This window comes from Wyeomyia smithii, chromosome 3 (assembly GCF_029784165.1).
Source record: "Wyeomyia smithii strain HCP4-BCI-WySm-NY-G18 chromosome 3, ASM2978416v1, whole genome shotgun sequence".
Classification (NCBI taxonomy): domain Eukaryota; kingdom Metazoa; phylum Arthropoda; class Insecta; order Diptera; family Culicidae; genus Wyeomyia; species Wyeomyia smithii.
In genome coordinates, this window is record NC_073696.1 from 35844985 (window position 1) to 35862552 (window position 17568).

The following is a 17568-nucleotide window of genomic DNA, read 5'->3' on the forward strand; positions in this document are numbered from 1 at the left end:
TTACTTGTTATCACCCCCAGGGCAAACAATCTGCAACAGGAAAGAGTGAAGCCTTCAGAAATGGTCGCATCCTTTCGACTGGTTCTGTGCAGTCGTCTACAAGGGAAATGGTTTCTGTGGAAAATGTAACTGTTGTACCTCAATAATTTAATTTTTGAGCGATTTATTGAAGATTTACCCGGTATTTTTATCTAAAAATATACAAACAGTGTGTGAAAATAACAGGAAGAAATCTACACACTAAATTTTCATTGCTGGAAACCAGCAAAATTTTGCTGATATTCTACATGCTGAAAAATCAGCTATGAAATCAGCAAACTTTCTCGCTGAAACGATCAGCAATTCGAAACGTCAAATTTTTGACACCATTTTGCTGAAAATCAGTTGTGGAGTTGCCAGAAATTTAGCAATTGCCAGCAATTCGCTGATTCCCGGCAAACAGAATTCTGAATGCTGAAAATCAGCAAGAATATTATTACTGATTTTTTTCAGTATTATTTTTCGCTGAAAATTCTTTTCAAATTTTGGTGTGTAAGCTACTTTCCCATTTATACACTACCACTTGACTCGCACGCTGCTCAAGTCAGCTTCCCCAGCATACATGGTGCAATAGAAAATTATAGCCGTGAAAGTATTCGTTTATAAAATACTAAACCATTCGGTAGCACACACCGCCTCCCCCCCACGAAGCCAGCCGGGAATGTTGCTCTTCAAACAACTGCGAACAATTTAGACGAACTCTATTTTACTCCGGCAATAATTTAAGCTATTGCATGCGGTGCCTGGAGCTTTAGTGCCAATCGCAGCAATTTCTTACCAGATCCCAACTTCACTACATGTTATATATGTGTGCAACCAGCAGGCAGGCATGTGCAACCGGCAGCCAAGTATGCTCGCATGTATGCGGAGATGTACCGCAAAGCGCTTCTATTGTACAGTTTAGTGGTTTCTGTACCGTCGGAAGCCATTTTGCTCGGATTGCCTTTGCATCATTATCCCGGTGACCATGTACCAACCAGGAGCAACCGACCATTGGCTGCCATCGCTACCCGATGCTGATGCTGATGCTGGTTCTCGAATGATAGCGAACCTCACGGTCTGGCCCAAGGCAGCAATGACGGCGAAAAAGTGCAACCGACCAGAACCGCAAATACTCTCCGATAGTAACGGAGAGCTTAATAAATATCTGCGATAGACAGAAGGAATAGCGGGGGGCGGGAAGGTTTCGGGGCTGCTCGTTTGGTTTGTTGTATTTATAGAGGCTCGAGGCACAACGAGGACCAACAAAAAAAAAGGAAACCGTATTCTTGCCAGCCGATTGGAATTGGATCTGGAGGTAGTCGAATATTAAAAAAAGCAGACCCCGACCTGATAGATCAGCTACAAGATAGACACCTCCCACGAATCGGAACGTGACTACATTATTATCCATTAGAGAAATTGAACATTTTTCAGCGCGTTGATTGACGCGAATAAAAACGGCAGTCAAATGAAGAAACGAGAGAAACTGCTCGATTTATGAGCTTTAGTTGATTTTGCCAAGCTAAAAAAAACAGGTCTCGTGGCATAAATATTATTTTTGGGGTGAATGTTTCAGTGTTTTGATAACTAGTGCTTTGCCAGATGCTTCTGGTTAAATTCAACTCAGAATATGATGCAGTATTCTATAAAATATTGTATGTCTTCCAAACATGTATAAACATTAACCGGTTATAAACTGAAAAAGCAGCCACAGGTCTTTGTCTTCCATCAAAATACATGAAACCCAATAAAACATGACTTAACAATATTTTCCAATACTAAATTTTCATCGAAAAAAGTTTTTTATGCGTATTCATGTGTATGAATTTTACTCAACACTAGACACGTTATCAGATGAAATTGAGGAATATTTTATTGATAATTTGGATATTTTTACCAGGCAAAAAGATCTGAATGTCATCTCAAAATTTAGTAGAAAGTTAGTTGAATATAAAATTCTACTGACCTTGTATCCTTTGGACGGATTTCGCACCTCCACAGAATTCAATGGATTTGTGTATGTGTGTGTGAGTGTGATGACCATATTTTTGAAAATCACTTTTTGTTTTCGAAATCAATTTTTTTCGGTGGAAGATCCCACCTTCAAGTTCTACAATATTTGCAATAAAATTTCAGACAATAATGCCCCAAAAGTCATCCATAGGCAGCTTAAATTTTCTCACTACTAGTCGTATATGAGACGCACGAGCGTTCAGAAGCAAAAAAAATGGAAAATACTTGACAGTAAAAAGTTTTCGCAGCAACATTTTTTTTTTATATTTTTTTATTTTAAAATGTCATCCCTTGAAAACTTTTGACGTTGGTCTACGTCTTTCTTCACTATACTGGGGTACATTCTGTAAAACAGAAATGAGCATGTTGGGTTGGCGGAATGGAAGATTTCAAATGCGAATAGCTCTCTCACATGTAACAGGCAAAGCCTTGATGCTACATTCCGATTCGGAACTTGACTTTCGGTTTATTTATTCACAGACTTCGCAGCCGACTATTTAGTGTACAGAATAATTGGACAATTCTACTGACACTAACAGTCTCTTCCGAGACGGGCTCGAACTACGTACACTGGCTTATTAGGTCAGCATCGTACCATGAGACCATCTACACCGAATGCAATAATTAATATGTCGTTGGATAGCTAACACATACAAGACTTTTATAAAATGATAATTCTCACCACCTTTTTCTTATAACATAATGCAAGTTACGAAAAAGTTTCAAGGTCGAATTTTCCCATACACATTCCATACGATAGGCGCACTTCCCTAACGCAGATATCAAAACGGTAGAGGAAACTATTCCAAGCATTTGTTAAATAAATATATATAAACTGCTATGTAAGAATGCTCGTTATTTCAATTCACCTATTTTATATTCGAAAGGCAAAGCGGACGCTTCTTCCTGGAGCAGCAGAAAGCGGGCGGTGGCAAATATTTGTGCTTATAAAAGCGCACACCATTGAACTGAATTGCTCATTTGTTTATTGACCGGCAAAACGGACTGAAGCATTCAACTTACTCATTTCTCAAGTAACATGCGAGAAAGGTGATTTTGCATCCACCGATTAAGTAATATGATTCGTACTATGTGTGCGTGACTTTCTGCAGACCGACAGTGACCGTGCGTACAATTACTTCGTACTGTGAAAATTTACCCTGTTTGCGTTGTCTGTAGATTTTTTGAGTCTCGAATAATCTTTTTTATGTTGATGTCTAGTTTAGAAGGCAACTAATCATCAGATAAATTTTGTCATGACATTCGTAGTCCCACGTCGAACCTGCGTTTGTGCACTTAGGCACATATCCTCATACTTTTTATACAGTCATGCCTCGATATAAGGCAACCTCGATATAACGTAACTTATACCTTGATATAACGTTTCTTTTTAAAATGTATTGAAATTGAAAATAAATGATACAGCAACTCTTTTTGGACTATTAATTGCTTCAAAAAGGGTTTGTAGTTAGTTTTGAAACCAATGCGAAAATTGTTCAAAATGTTCATAAAGGTTTAAAAATACTAATAGGTGATGGGAAAGAGATTTTCACGCATCCTTTAGTAACAATTTACAGTCCTGCATCCTTCAAAACAATTTTTTTTGCTTGTTGAAATTTGCTCTGAATGGGCTTAAGAAAAATTTAAAAATATTGAAAGGTGATGGGAAATAGGTTTCCACCCATCTTTTAGTGACCTCTTGTATAAATTGAAAAAAAATATGTTTTTTTGCTTCTGAAAATATTTCTAAATGGGTATAAGAAAGGTTTCAAAATACTGATAGGTTATGGAAAATAGGTTTTCGCACATCTTTGAGTAATCATTAACATTCTTGCATAAATTTAAAAAAATTTTTTTTTGCTTCGATATAACGTAACTCGATATAACGTAACGAAAATAAAAATAAAGTTGCCTTATATCGAGGTATGACTGTATTTTTTTTTTTTTTTTTGAATCACGACTCGGATTTGACACATATCAATTCGTTGCACTCCGTGTTTGATCCGAATCAGTAATATCGCACAGTGAATCAACTGAATGGGGTTTGGAGTTACCGACCATTCTCCTTTTACAAGTTTTAGTGACTCATTACTTTGAAGGGTCATTAACGAAGCCGGCCACGTCCTTGCAGTCAGGTGGAAAGTTGAAATGGATGTAGGCGTGACCTTTACTCTTCGGAAACCGTGTTAACCTCTGCATCTCCACAAAGGCCACAGGAAGGAGGTTTTTGTTAGTAGGGAAGGGTAGTTTGGATCAGGATTCATTTTGATAAGTGATGCGATCATACATATAATTTATACTCGACTTTATTGAAATATTTTCGGTTTGTTCTCCGTTCAGTCGGCTGATTAAAGATACACACTTTGATTCTTTATATTTGATACTGGATTAAACTAACAGTCATTAATAATGTGGTAGGGGCCACGTGTGAGTGATTTATTTTACTTGAGCACCAAATTGTTTAGTTTTCTGATTGAAGACCGATATTAATCGATTTAATCCAAAAGACAACGCTATGCTGTAGGGGACACGCTCAGTAAGTGGCATATTTCAGTGAACTGGAAACTACCATACTACATCTGATCTGATTTATACCGACACACCTGACACGGTATTGAGCAGCTTATGTAGAAAAAGTATTGATGATTACAAAAATTTCTAGAGTTAAAGCGGTTTGTTTAATTGGTTACTAGTCGGTAACATCTTCGTCAAACCTGCAGTTGCAGAATTTTATCTTTCAAAAAAAAAAATAAAAAAAACCTGACAATAAGAGAGCCGATACCCTATCTGAAAAAGTTAATATTTTACAAATCAAATTTTTTCTCATAAAACTAAAAAACTACAAAAGATTAGTGCTCATCGATCGATTGTTTCATGTGCGTAGAGTGCCACCAGGAGGATCAGCGTCCTGTAAGGTGCGAATTTGGTGCGAATCTGTAGGCTGCGGGACCGCAGTTGGCTACGGATTTCGTAAAAAAACCCTGCTCGTTACCACAATTCGTCTATTCACCTTGTTAACACATGTTACGAGTGTACCAAGATAAACAAATTCATCAACCACTTCAAAAGAATCCTTATCCATCACCACCGCAGCATGTGTCTAGATGGGTTTGCAAGTTGTGCTCTCGAATCTGGCTCAGTCTAAGGAACAGGATGTGAGAGAGAAATTTATATCCGAAATTGAGGAGGGTAATACCTTTCTAGTTGCTGCAGTCGAGTATATGTCCCTTGTTATAACCTTTGCATTGAAAAGAAGAACCTTTTTCAGATGGTGATAAAAAAAAACTAAAATAGAGAATTGGGTTTGGTAACATTTGCATTGTCGGTAACTATACTATCTTACTGGCCTTCCGTCAGTTCACCGGAACATTCACCATGGTGAACAAAAACATGCATGTAGGTATGTCTTGAAGTTCTTTCTTCGTTTTATTTATCAATTCCTTCTCAGTTTTCGCTATAATTTCGTCGGAATAGATCTAACGCTTCAGGTTTGCCCAGAAATTCTCAATGGCACGCAGCTGGGGAATGTTGGACGAGCTCGCCGACTTGGGTATCACATCGATATCAAGTCGCTCCATCTCCTCCAAGGATCGCTCCAAGTAGTGGGTTCACTCCAGAACCGGTTACAATACCACATCTTCGCCCTTATGTTATTTATTGATGAACGACGCAACTTCCGGTAGGCACTTCGTACTATAAACACGTTCACGGCCAGTCAGGAGCGAAAAAAGAGCGATCTCCTTCTCGCCGATTGACAGTTACATCGACCTAGAACCTTTATGGGAAACTTGGTGTGTGAAATGAACTTCATCTCGGAGCTCATTTTCTTCAAGGGAAAAATGAAACACGAAGCGCCCTGTCAGTCGTTGCCATCCAGGGTGCGATAGCTCTCGTCATTAATCGGGAAAATCAACAACATCATCTTATTCAGCCGCTGCCGCTGCATCATTACCTGCAACTCCGAGACGAGTGGACGGGACTGCCGCTTCCTGACATGTATGTCCATGTTCACTGCTTGGCCGGTTGCACCGACTTCCCGGCGAGGCGCACGCAGTGATGCAACCACTTTTCCCTCGGTCTTCCTCTTCAGCATCTTTTGAAGCTTTTTGTAGTTTATGGTCGTCGGCCGTCCGAAATCGGACTTTCTTTCGATGCTCTGATATGTTGTAGATGCCGGTTCAGGTGCTTCAGGCGTCCACAAAGTGCCACACGATGTCCATTTTCGACGCGGTAGGGCAGCGTTCTTTGAACGCGTACACTTCTGAATGCAGTAGCTTCACTGTTTTCGCTATCATGGCTAGAGTTCGACTGATATAGTTGTCATTTTTTGTTCTGCTGACTCATAGGTTGCTAGGATTGATGCTGAATATGTACTTTAGTAAGTGCGTGCGAAGGTAAACCCTCGAAAATTTGGCAATTTTCATTCGTTTTTTTAATGCAAACGAAAGCTACGAAAGTTGTATCCGCGATAACGCCTCGGCACTCTTATTACTTGCACTCCGAAAGCTTAAACCGAAAAAAGGAATTTTTTGAACTAAATTTCTATTTTTACCAACAGCATTTACCCGTTAACATTCAAGTTCATTGAGCAGACAATGTGTGCAGTAGGGAAAGCGCAACATAAGCGAACTGGAAATATGTTACAAATTTGGAAAAATATACCGCATCCTGATTGGATTTGAACCCGCAATCTCCTTGTCTCCGGCATAGTGTTTTGACCAAATAAACTACGGGAGACGGTGGTACTGTTCCACAATCTATATGCGTATCACATTCCACTGCCGACTTATTCTATTGCTTATCCCTAACTACACACACTGCTGTGCAACATTATTTATAGACTGAAAGGAAAGTCTCATCACACACAGAATAGTCAGCTGATGTTGATAACTCTTATGCGGGTTCAAGTCCCGTCGGGATGCGGTATATTTTTCCAAATCAATATCATATTTCCAGTTCGCTTATTTTTCGCTTTCTCTACTGCACACATTGTCTGCTTAATGAACGAAAAAAGTAAGTTCGGTTTGTGTACAATACAATGGCATCACGCGGCTGCTGGCAGCACAGAAAATGTACAAACAAGGAAAGCAAGCTAGAGCTTATATATTTTTCAGCGTCTTTGTGTGAGAGTGAAATAAAAGCCACCATGAACCCTAGTGCAACTAAGACAAGGAAATATTCCAGTATCATGCAATGTTATTTTCTTCTCCTTCATTAAAAAAGAAAGTCAAGTCATCCGCCAGTCACAGTGAAAATGTGTTGGTTTGATTTTCACCGTTTCATTTTCTGGAAACTTATTCCTCTGAATTTTATTCCGTTAACTGTGATTGTGTAAGTTTGGTTTGTGTACAGTACAGTGACATCACACGACTGCTGGCAGTAAGGCACACGTTGTGTGCGCGTGAACTGTCTGCTTAGCTGGTTGGTTAAAGTCGCAAGTTGCAGAAAGATGTCGTTAGCATTTCAAACGAGTAAGAATTTGAAATCTTACATGCGATTTCTGGAGTTTTTTGTTCCAGCTTGGATGTCTGTTATCTTTGGTAAAAGTTAACATTTCAAGTATTCACCAGTTTTTTCTTCAAACTAGTGTGTTTTGTGTGAGTAGATACTACAAGGTGTGGAGGTGCTCGGATATGCAACGAAATAAATGGATTTAGTATGATAAGTACAACCCGAAAAAAATGACCTCAAAAAAACCTTAAAAGTTGCTGTAATTGTACATAGTTATACCATAATTTAACTATGTTTTTCATTGCAAATACATCAATTTTACATTAAATATCATTGTCCAGAACAATAAAAAACCTTGTTTTTGCCATTTTTACCATGAAAAAGGGGGGTTGTTATGTATCTTACCAGCATTTTTTCAACCTTTTTCCCCATACATTTAGAAGTCACTGACAATGTTTTTCAAGGTAAATTTATTGTTGGTGGTAGATTCAACAAAAAAAAAAACGTTAAAACATGGTAATGGTAAAAACGTTTGTAAGCTTACAATAAAAATACCATGTTTTTAATGGTTAGGATAAAAAACTTTGTTCATTTGCTGTTTACACCGCAAAATACATCGTAAATTTTTTTTCGGGAAGTTATTGTTTCTAATTTGTGATGCCTTGACAGTCGAACACGTACCCAATGAAAAAATAGCCGACTTCCTATCGCACCGACTGTTCAGGACTAGGGGAAAGACACCCTTGATATATTATGAAATATTTGATAAAATCACTATAAACCATTAAAAACATTTTTCAAGTATTTATTGAAGCTTTTCGAAACTTCGACTGAAGCCCGCCAAATGGCGGCATTGGGTACTAGAGGGTTAAAATGTATCAACCAATATCGCATAGTACCTATAATCGAGGCATTTTTCATGAAAATGGAGTTGTCTATCCCCTAGGTGTAACACTTGATGTCAGTGTGGATTGTAATATCGGGATTTTCTCTAGGGTTTTTTTATTGATAGTCATACATATGTTATACTTTCGGCTGAGCAGTCACAAAAATTTAGAACTACTTATTTTATACTATCCGACGTTTCGTCACTGGTCAGTGACGGTGACGAAACGTCGGATAGTATAAAATAAGTAGTTCTAAATTTTTGTGACTGCTCAGCCGAAGGTATAACATAAGTACACAACTTCCCAACAGTCGAAAACTCATCAAAGTTTATGATAGTCATACATCCTACATGCGTTTACCCATAAATGTAACTGACATTTCTCTTACGCACACTGGCAAACTTTTGTGACCGTGTTTACTACAAAGGTTCTAATTAATGGACGCAGTAGTCTTATTTCACAAGAAAAGGGTTGTTCATGTTTCTCGATGTTCCTACTTCTCGCTACTTTTAGAGTTCGCAGAATTTAAAACGATCAGATTCGCTCCAACAGGTTCATGGAGGTATTGAAGGACAATACCACAGTTACACACAGAGAATTCTGAGTGTGAAATGCCAGAATCTGGATAACGATGCCATCGAGTTATAGGTATTCTAAAAATTCTCAATCAGGATTCTTTGTGTGTTACTAAGGGTATACTATTTAACTTACTAAGGGTTGTAAGCAACGCCACGAAGTTTAACGTAGAACTACATAAAACTATTCGGTACAACACAAGCAAATGGGAGTAAATTATATCGCCAGTGTTTGAGGAAGCAGCACGACTTGAGAAGAGCTATTTAAAATTAACTAAAAGAAATTGAAAACTTTTGAAACAAATAATGGTACTCAAATGAACCAGTTTTGAACTGGATGACTTTTTTAGCGAATAAACGTTGATCGTCCATTGTCAAAATTGTAATTTTTCTTCGTTTGATATTTTGAATAACTATCAAATGTTTTTAAATGTTTAAGCTAATCAAAAACAGTTGAAGTGCTACTACTGAATTTTAATTTGCACATATAGATACGACAGCACAATGGAACAAACACTATGCGGCGCAAACAAGTTTCGACAGTCAGATTGTATGCAGATTAAAAATCTAGCGCAAAACGAGGAAATACCTGTCTTCGATCATTTATTTATTTGCCCTCAAAAGGACAATTGGTGTTCAATTTGAAACTGAATATAATCGCATCTCTGTGCTGCTCTGACAGTGGGGATTGTAGCATTCTGAAAAAACAGTGGATAGCTGTTTTCACACTGAAAAATTGGACTGGTGTAAGCTAGAATGGTTTGTTTAGCTGGCTAGTGTACTATTCGAATAATAAAATAACAATTAATCTATACCTATAAAAATGCAGTCCGGTCTGTCTGTCTGTCTGTCTGGCTGATCCATATAGGCTCGGAAACTACCGTACCGATCGACGTGAAAATTTGGGCCGAGAAGGTTTTCATGATAGTTTGAGACCCCTCCCTCTTCTGGAACGGAGGGCCCCCATACAAATGAAACACAAATTTCTGCACATCTCAAAAACTAACCAAGCAAATGAAACCAAATTTGGCATGTGGATGTTTTTAGGAGTTACAAATATGTCCAAATTAGTTCGACACCCCTCCCTCTTCTGGAAGGGAGGGGTTCTATACAAATGAAACTCAAATTTCTGCATATCTAGAGAACTTACAAGTAAATAGAACCAAATTGGGTAGGTGGATGTTTTTAGGGGTAACAAATGTATCCATAATGATTTGACACCCCTCCCCCTCCAACAAGGGCGGGGTCCCATACAAATGAAACACGAATTTCGCACAGCTCGAAAACCAATCAACCAAATACAATCAAATTTGGTATGTGGATGTTTTTAGGAGTAACAAGTATGTCCATATTGGTTCGAAACCACTCCCTCTTCTGAAAGGGAGGGGTTCCATACAAATGAAACACAAATTTCTGCACATCTAGAGAACCAACCAAATAAATAGAACCAAATTTGGTAGGTGGATGTTTTTAAGGGTAACAAATATATCCATAATGGTTTGACACCCCTCCCTCTTCTATAAGGGAGGGGTCCCATACAAATGATACTCAAATTTCGCATAGCTCGAGAACCAATCAAGCAAATATAACCAAATTTGGCAATTGAATGTTTGTAGATGTAACAAACATGTCCATAATGTTTCGACACACTTCCTTCTTCTGGCATGTCTCCAAATGCCATTTTGAAATCCAAGATGGCGACTTACGGTTTCTGAAAACCAGCGGCAAATGACCAAATACCACCCAATATGAGTGTTTCCGGAATTGTTATGACGCACTGAAGCCACAAAGACCTCAGACAACATTTTGAATTGTAAGATGGCGACTTCCGGTGTCTGAAAATCTGCCGAAAATGACAAAATACCACCCAATATGAGTGTTTCTTCAACCAGATTGACGCTCAGAGGCCAAAAACTGTCCCCTAATGCCATTTTGAAATCCAGGATGGCGACTTCCGGTTTCTGGAAAACAGCGGCAAATGACCAAATACCACCCAATTTGGGTATTTCTGGAATTGTTATTATGCACTGAAGCCAAAAATCGACCTCAGACAACATTTTTAATTCTAAGATGGCGACTTCCGGTTTCTGGAAAACAGCCGAAAATGACCAAATTTCATCCAATATGAGTGTTTCTTCATCCAAAATGACGCTCAGAGGCCAAAAATTGTCTCCCAATGCCATTTTAAAATCCAAGATGGCGACTTACGGTTTCTATAAACCAGCGGCAAATGACCAAATACCACCCAATATGAGTATTTCCGGAATTGTTATGATGCACTAAAGCCACAGATCGACCTCATACAACATTTTGAATTGTAAGATGGCGACTTCCGGTGTCTAGAAAATCAGCCGAAAATGACAAAATACCACCCAATATGAGTGTTTCTTCAACCAGATTGACGCTCAGAGGCCAAAAATTGTCTCCTAATGCCATTTTGATATCCAAGATGGCGACTTCCGGTTTCTGAAAAATAGCCTGAAGTGACCAAATACCACCCAATATGTGTATCACCGGATCCAGAATGATGCAAGGAGCTAAAAATTGACCTCAGACACCAGTTTGAATTGTTAAATGGCAACTTCTGGGAAACAGCCGAAATTAACCGAATACTACTACATATGGATATTTCCGTAATCGAAATGATGTATAAAAGCCAAGCATTGACCCTGGACACCATTTTGAATTCGAAGATGACCACTTTCAGTTTCTAAAAAAAAACGAAAATAACTGAAATGCATTCAATATATTTCCGGAATAGAGGTGATGTACAAAATCCAAAAGTCGAGGATGTTGTCATTCCGATAAAACCAATCATTTCAAATGATATAAACAAATCGCAAGGAATCAATGAATTTGAAATGTTTAAAATTATCATATTGAACACTAAAATAGGCGAGACGAAGTTTGCCGGGTCAGCTAGTGCATAATAATAATGCAGTAATCTATCGGATGATTTTCCGATAGAGTACTGCAAGAATAAAGAAAATCCGCTGAAAATCAACCGACCTATAAGCGTTTGAAATTGAATATATTTTCCCCTGTTCCATTTTTAGATTTTTATTTTACACCCCTATGTATCGGAACTTCCTGAGAGACGCAGTTCTACGTCTAAAAACGCATTATATTAGTGTGGCTTATACCAATCAGTATGGAAGACGAAATGATGCTTAAGTACTTCTCTTGTTGATGGTTCTCGTAAATGTGAGTTGTTTCCATTCTTTTCAGCTATCGTCGTATGCATGAGAAAATATTAAATCTCTTTGAATTGTCGGGTCAATCTTTTCAGGAGAATCTGCTTTTAGTCATTGAATAACTTGTTTCTAGCAGCAGCCTTTTCGATTTAACATGTATTCGAATAATATTTGTGATTTTATACGAAACATACTGAACAATATTTTTGAAAAAGTGAAAACTCTGCGTAAATTTTAATCGTGATGGTTTTACATGTTCTTAAATAATGAATAACCACCTTTTGTTAATTTTTTATACTATTTCGCTTCATCACTAACAATATCATTTTGTTCTTCTTCTATCTACAGTTACTAAATTCATCCGTATTGGAATCGCTGACAAGAATGACAATCCACCGTACTTCGACAAGGCTCTATACGAGGCAGAGGTTGATGAGAACGAGGACATTCAGCATACCGTACTCACTGTCACCGCCAAGGATCACGATGAATGTAAGTTATCTATTCTTCAACTGCTTCTTGTTAAGAATCTATTTGGCCTCAAGTAGGATTGGCAAAATTGGGTCCAAATTCCTTCATGCCTTGAGCAATGGCTTCCATCCGAATGTGAAACGGTTTTTTTGTCATTGACATTCCTTCGATCTTAAAACGCCAGACGATTAGTGAAAAACTTCAGATGGTGAAAGCTGAAATTAATAGTAACCCTTTAGAACGGCAATGATAGACCCTTCAACTTTGGAAAGATGATACGGAAACCCGACGTGACCCGGCCAATTCTAGTTTATTCATTGCGGATATCCGGCCAATGGCCGTGTTGTTGTCGGGCAACCGTGGGTGGGCGGTAAAAGAGAGGAAACGATATGGCTTCCCAGCAAATCGTTTGCCGCTGGAGGGCCCCTTATACGGCCCTAGCATACACATCCTTTGCAAACACCGGAGACGATAAATCCACACTCTATTATCATCCGAGTGCCCGTTTTGAATGCGCTGCTTACGAAACCCGCGCTACAGGAACCGGAAAGAAGAAACAGCGCACAGGATCTTATCTCTCCGCGTTTCGAGTCTGTCAACAGTTTGCATTGTGATAACTTCCTTTTCGACCCGCGACCGGAGCATACGAGCGCAGGGTTTGTTTGATTATATTTTGACTTTCTTCGATCAACGCCGTTATCCGTTCGTCAAATCTACATGTTATTTATAGGCGGCTTGTGAAATTGAAAAGTCTTCTATTTGACTCTCGGCCCTTCGGAAAGACCAATGATTATCGCATAGCTGCGACGTTCCAACAGCAAACCAACAAACGGATGATGTTCCAATTCTAGAAAGCATAAATGTCAACAATAATTTATCTTCCTTCGAGTATCCTCCCGTTCGCCACGCGCTCAGATGTACAGTACATGTCTTGTGGCTTTTGTTTTTATTCCATTTCCAATCTAATACCGTGGTGGTGGCGGACGAAGCGCACAACCCTGGACGAATGCTGGGCCGGATGTTGGCTCGAGCCAAAACCGGAAACATTTGACTTGTGGACAAAAGACTGGTGCGGTTTGGAAAATGCATCCGAGGCGTTTCCCATCCGGAGCATCGGTCAGTGTAGTACCCGAGTGTCGTTTCGAAGACAGACAGCCAGTAAGGCACAGAACATGGCTGTTGCTCTCGGCTAGCTGGTTGTGTTAGCCTCACGACGAGATTTAAGCCATTAAAACATTGGATTTGGATTGTTTTTCGGGGCAAAGAGCAAAATGCATTTAGTTGCCGGTCAACAAGAGGAGCAAGAGGAGAAAATGTGCTCTTTTGGGGGAGCGAAATAATGGCTTCCTACACTGGTTTTGCGAACGGTCCCCGAATGTGTCTGTCTCTAATGGGAATTAAGGGGTATTATTTCGCTCGGTTAACGTTCAAAGGTAGATTATAAAATTAGGCTTCCGGCATTAGTTGAATAATGGTTTTCAAATTATTTGATTAAAGATGCGCATGGTATTCTCCGTGAATCTTTGTTAAACAAACTCTCTGTGACAATATTGCATTGTCAGTCCTAAGGTAAGAGTACTAAAATTTTTGTTGCTTGCTATTACAGACAACTGTATGACTTTCCGTTAATTCTTCACGCATTATACAAGAGCTAAAAGAAGCGAAAAGCCAACCAGCTTTTCAGGAAATTTGTTGCTCCGTGAGTTTTTTCAAGTGCTCAGCTGAAGCCCCTTCTATTCACTTTCTACGGAGTCCGGTAAAATTAAACAACACTGGAGCATTTTTATGTTTACTTTCTAGACTGTAATGCTATTACAACATCAGTCAAATTTTAATCGCAAAACCCTTCCCCTTCTCCAGCAACGCTACTTTACTGCATGCGGCACATCACAAGTGATACATTTCATCACGTTGAATACTGCGGCAAACCGCCCGCTTCATGGCCGCGGTCCAATAAACAAAACACACACAATTTACGAGACGGCTGAACGGCTAACGTGCAAATTTAGTACGATATAACCACGCCCCGGTACACATAGCATTACAGCGGGCGGCCCCAAAAAAGGATGAAGCCTTTATAACATTATTCTGACCGACACAAATCGCTTGCACCAAGATCAGGACATTTCTTTTCGCCCAACTTTGCAGCCGCGCCATTTAGCGGCGCCACCGTCGAGACGAATCTTGAACGGTGGTACAACATCAAAGGAGTTTATGAGGTAACATATTTCACCGCTCGCTATTTTTTTCCCGTTTTGCACCTCACTTAGAAACGTTCTATTTCCACCGAGACGTGTGGTTATGGTTTCTGTTTCACGGCTGCGACACTTGTGGATAGTCGTGAAGAACAGGCAACCATGTGTGTCCTTTACATTAGGAACGAGAAAGGCCTGCATCGCTTTGTAAAGCTGTGCCGTATTCACGGAGCTGTTCATCACGAGCTTTGTGCCGTAAGCTCAAATTGCTATTTCTTTCTGGTGGGTAGATAACAAACCATGTCGGTCGGTAAACGTTTTACGGCACTTTTTATGTCGACTTTCGCACCATTCATTCGCTATCACTCCCAAAATGCCTCCTCTAGACTATGTCACTTGTTATCGGTGTCCTCATAGGAAACGAGGGCCTCTTCTGTTTGATTGAAGGAATTGGATTTCAGGAAGCAGTACCTACTTATTTGCCGAGTTCTCTGCAAAACGTTCGTAGATATCCGGTGCGCGACGGGCCATTACGATCGGCTTGACACCGACCATGGCAATCATGGGGAAGATGACAATATATGTCAGCTTTTCGCTTTTTGTTAAAACTGACTCAAGTTTTCAATTTCCTTTTCCTTCCACAGCCTCGCGTATTCGATACGAGATCACAAGCGGTAACATAGGCGGTGCCTTCGCGGTGAAGAACATGACGGGCGCTATCTACGTTGCTGGCGCCCTGGATTACGAGACGAGAAAGCGAGTAAGTATACATATCTACTCATACATATATTTCGATCGATAGCAACGACAACGCTAGAAACGAGGACGATTCTGACGATTATGATTGGCTGGCTGCTGGTAGCAGCCGCCTTCGCAAGGAAGAAGGCAAAAAATCCAGCAGCGCCCAACTGGATTGAGAGCGATTATTATTCCTTTTGTGCCCAAGGGCGAACGGAAAAGCTTTATTCTCGGAACCATACCACGGCTTCTGCCCTGCCTGGCAGCCATGACGTATGCGGGTGTTGATGACACGGAAAATTGTATCCGGACTTGCCGCGCCGATAACAAGCCGGTGACAATTTGAAATTATGGCACCCGGTGACGCAAAACGTTTCGCTCCATGGATGGCATTCACCTTTTTTTTCAATTATCGAAAAAAATTTAGATGCCATTCTTGGTTCCGCAATCCCCGAAGTTGCAATGCAATTGTCACACGTATTTGTTGGCGTTTGGCACGATGCCTTTTGCGAATGGATTGACAGTCCTTTCAGGGTTGAATTGGTTTTGTAGTCCATTTTGCGGTATAGCCGACATTATAAGAAATTGATTTCATACTATTTTCTAATCATGTGGATAATTGTTGAATATTATTTCGAATTGTCATGTAAGGTCATCCGCCACTGACCATGCTGACAAAGTAACCTTCCTCTCCATTATTGTCGTTAGAGATGCAGAGTTAAACTCGGTCTCTGGCAACAACGATAGTAACATTTCATTTTTTCCTTCCATAACCGACCTTAGGAACTTAACCGGCACCGTAATAAATCTTTACAAAGCGGAAGCTACTGATACTGATAATTGTTGTACACTGAAGATGGTGAATTAATCCCAAATTAGCCATCTTACGGTGGTTCTTTATGCAATTTAACTAGCTCAGATCCATCACGGAGGAGCAACGACGAAATGTGCGGTCGTTCAAGCTCAAGCTCAAGAAGGCATTTTCAAAACTGTTCGTGTAAAGCATACATTGAAAATAGCTTTCTGTTAATCTTCGGAAGTATCCATCATGGAAATATCCAGAAGCATCCAATAAATTAAATAACGACACAAAAACAATAAACCAAATATATATTTAAAGCAATGAAAAGTGATTAATATAAAAATCAAAGAAGTAGAAAATGTTAGCAGTAAATATGAAAAAAAAAAAACAGTGGAGTGTGATAATATGAATGACAAATAATAAATCACTTGTCCTCAAAAAAGTAGGCTCTTAAACACATGAACATTAAAAAGAATAACGTTTTCAAAAAATGTAATCACTTTTGAAAAATGTGTCACGACAACCAATGTATTTTTTTGCAATAGGTCCTACAAATGACAATATGCAATGAAGAGAAATTAGTTCCTTAACGCCCCAAAATCATTTGATTGAACTCGCAAAATTCGAGTGTTGTATTTTCTCAATATGTACAAAGCTTACAGTTTTTTGCAGTCAATAGCACTCGATTTCTTGATAGTATACTCACGATTACTGTCGTACTCAGATATGGAAAACTCTTTTTTTTATCTTTTTTTGGTCGTCCCTAAAAGGACGGTTGGTTTCAGTTTTCACAAATCTGACGACATGCCTGTTTATTGACAATGCTTCCCACACAAAAGGGGGATTCCAAATCTAGCACTGTGGACAGAGCTGTCGATCCTGTTGGTCCGTCTGCTCGTCACCCTCTGCAGATCTGCTTGCTGCTGGTCAATCCCTGTTCGCAGCAAATCAACCTCATTCAACAGTGATCCAATATACTGCTGCTGCTATCCGTGCCGCTGCGCCTACCGCTGACGCTGCTCCGCTGCTGCTATTCACTGCCGCTAGTGGCCAACCACTAGTAAACTGATTAATTTTAACAGAAGCAGGCTCTTATATAGTCCAAAAAGTGCCACTTATTTCTCGTTGTTTTTTAAATGAAAATGCATTTTTTTTTTTGAAAAATAAAGTATAGCCCATCATTAACTACAATATTGTCTTATCTTCCCGCCAGAGTTTGAA

At 39.4% G+C, this 17568-nt stretch overlaps 1 protein-coding gene across 3 annotated transcripts in view; it reads left to right on the plus strand.

Moving 5' to 3' along the window:
- LOC129731065 (neural-cadherin) overlaps positions 1-17568 on the plus strand; it is a 393666-nt gene that overhangs the window by 264819 nt on the left and 111279 nt on the right. For all 3 annotated transcript variants that reach the window (XM_055690805.1, XM_055690804.1, XM_055690806.1), the window contains 2 exons: positions 12490-12633; positions 15452-15567. In XM_055690805.1, coding sequence (XP_055546780.1) covers positions 12490-12633; positions 15452-15567 — 260 coding nt within the window. The remainder of the gene's footprint in view (positions 1-12489; positions 12634-15451; positions 15568-17568) is intronic.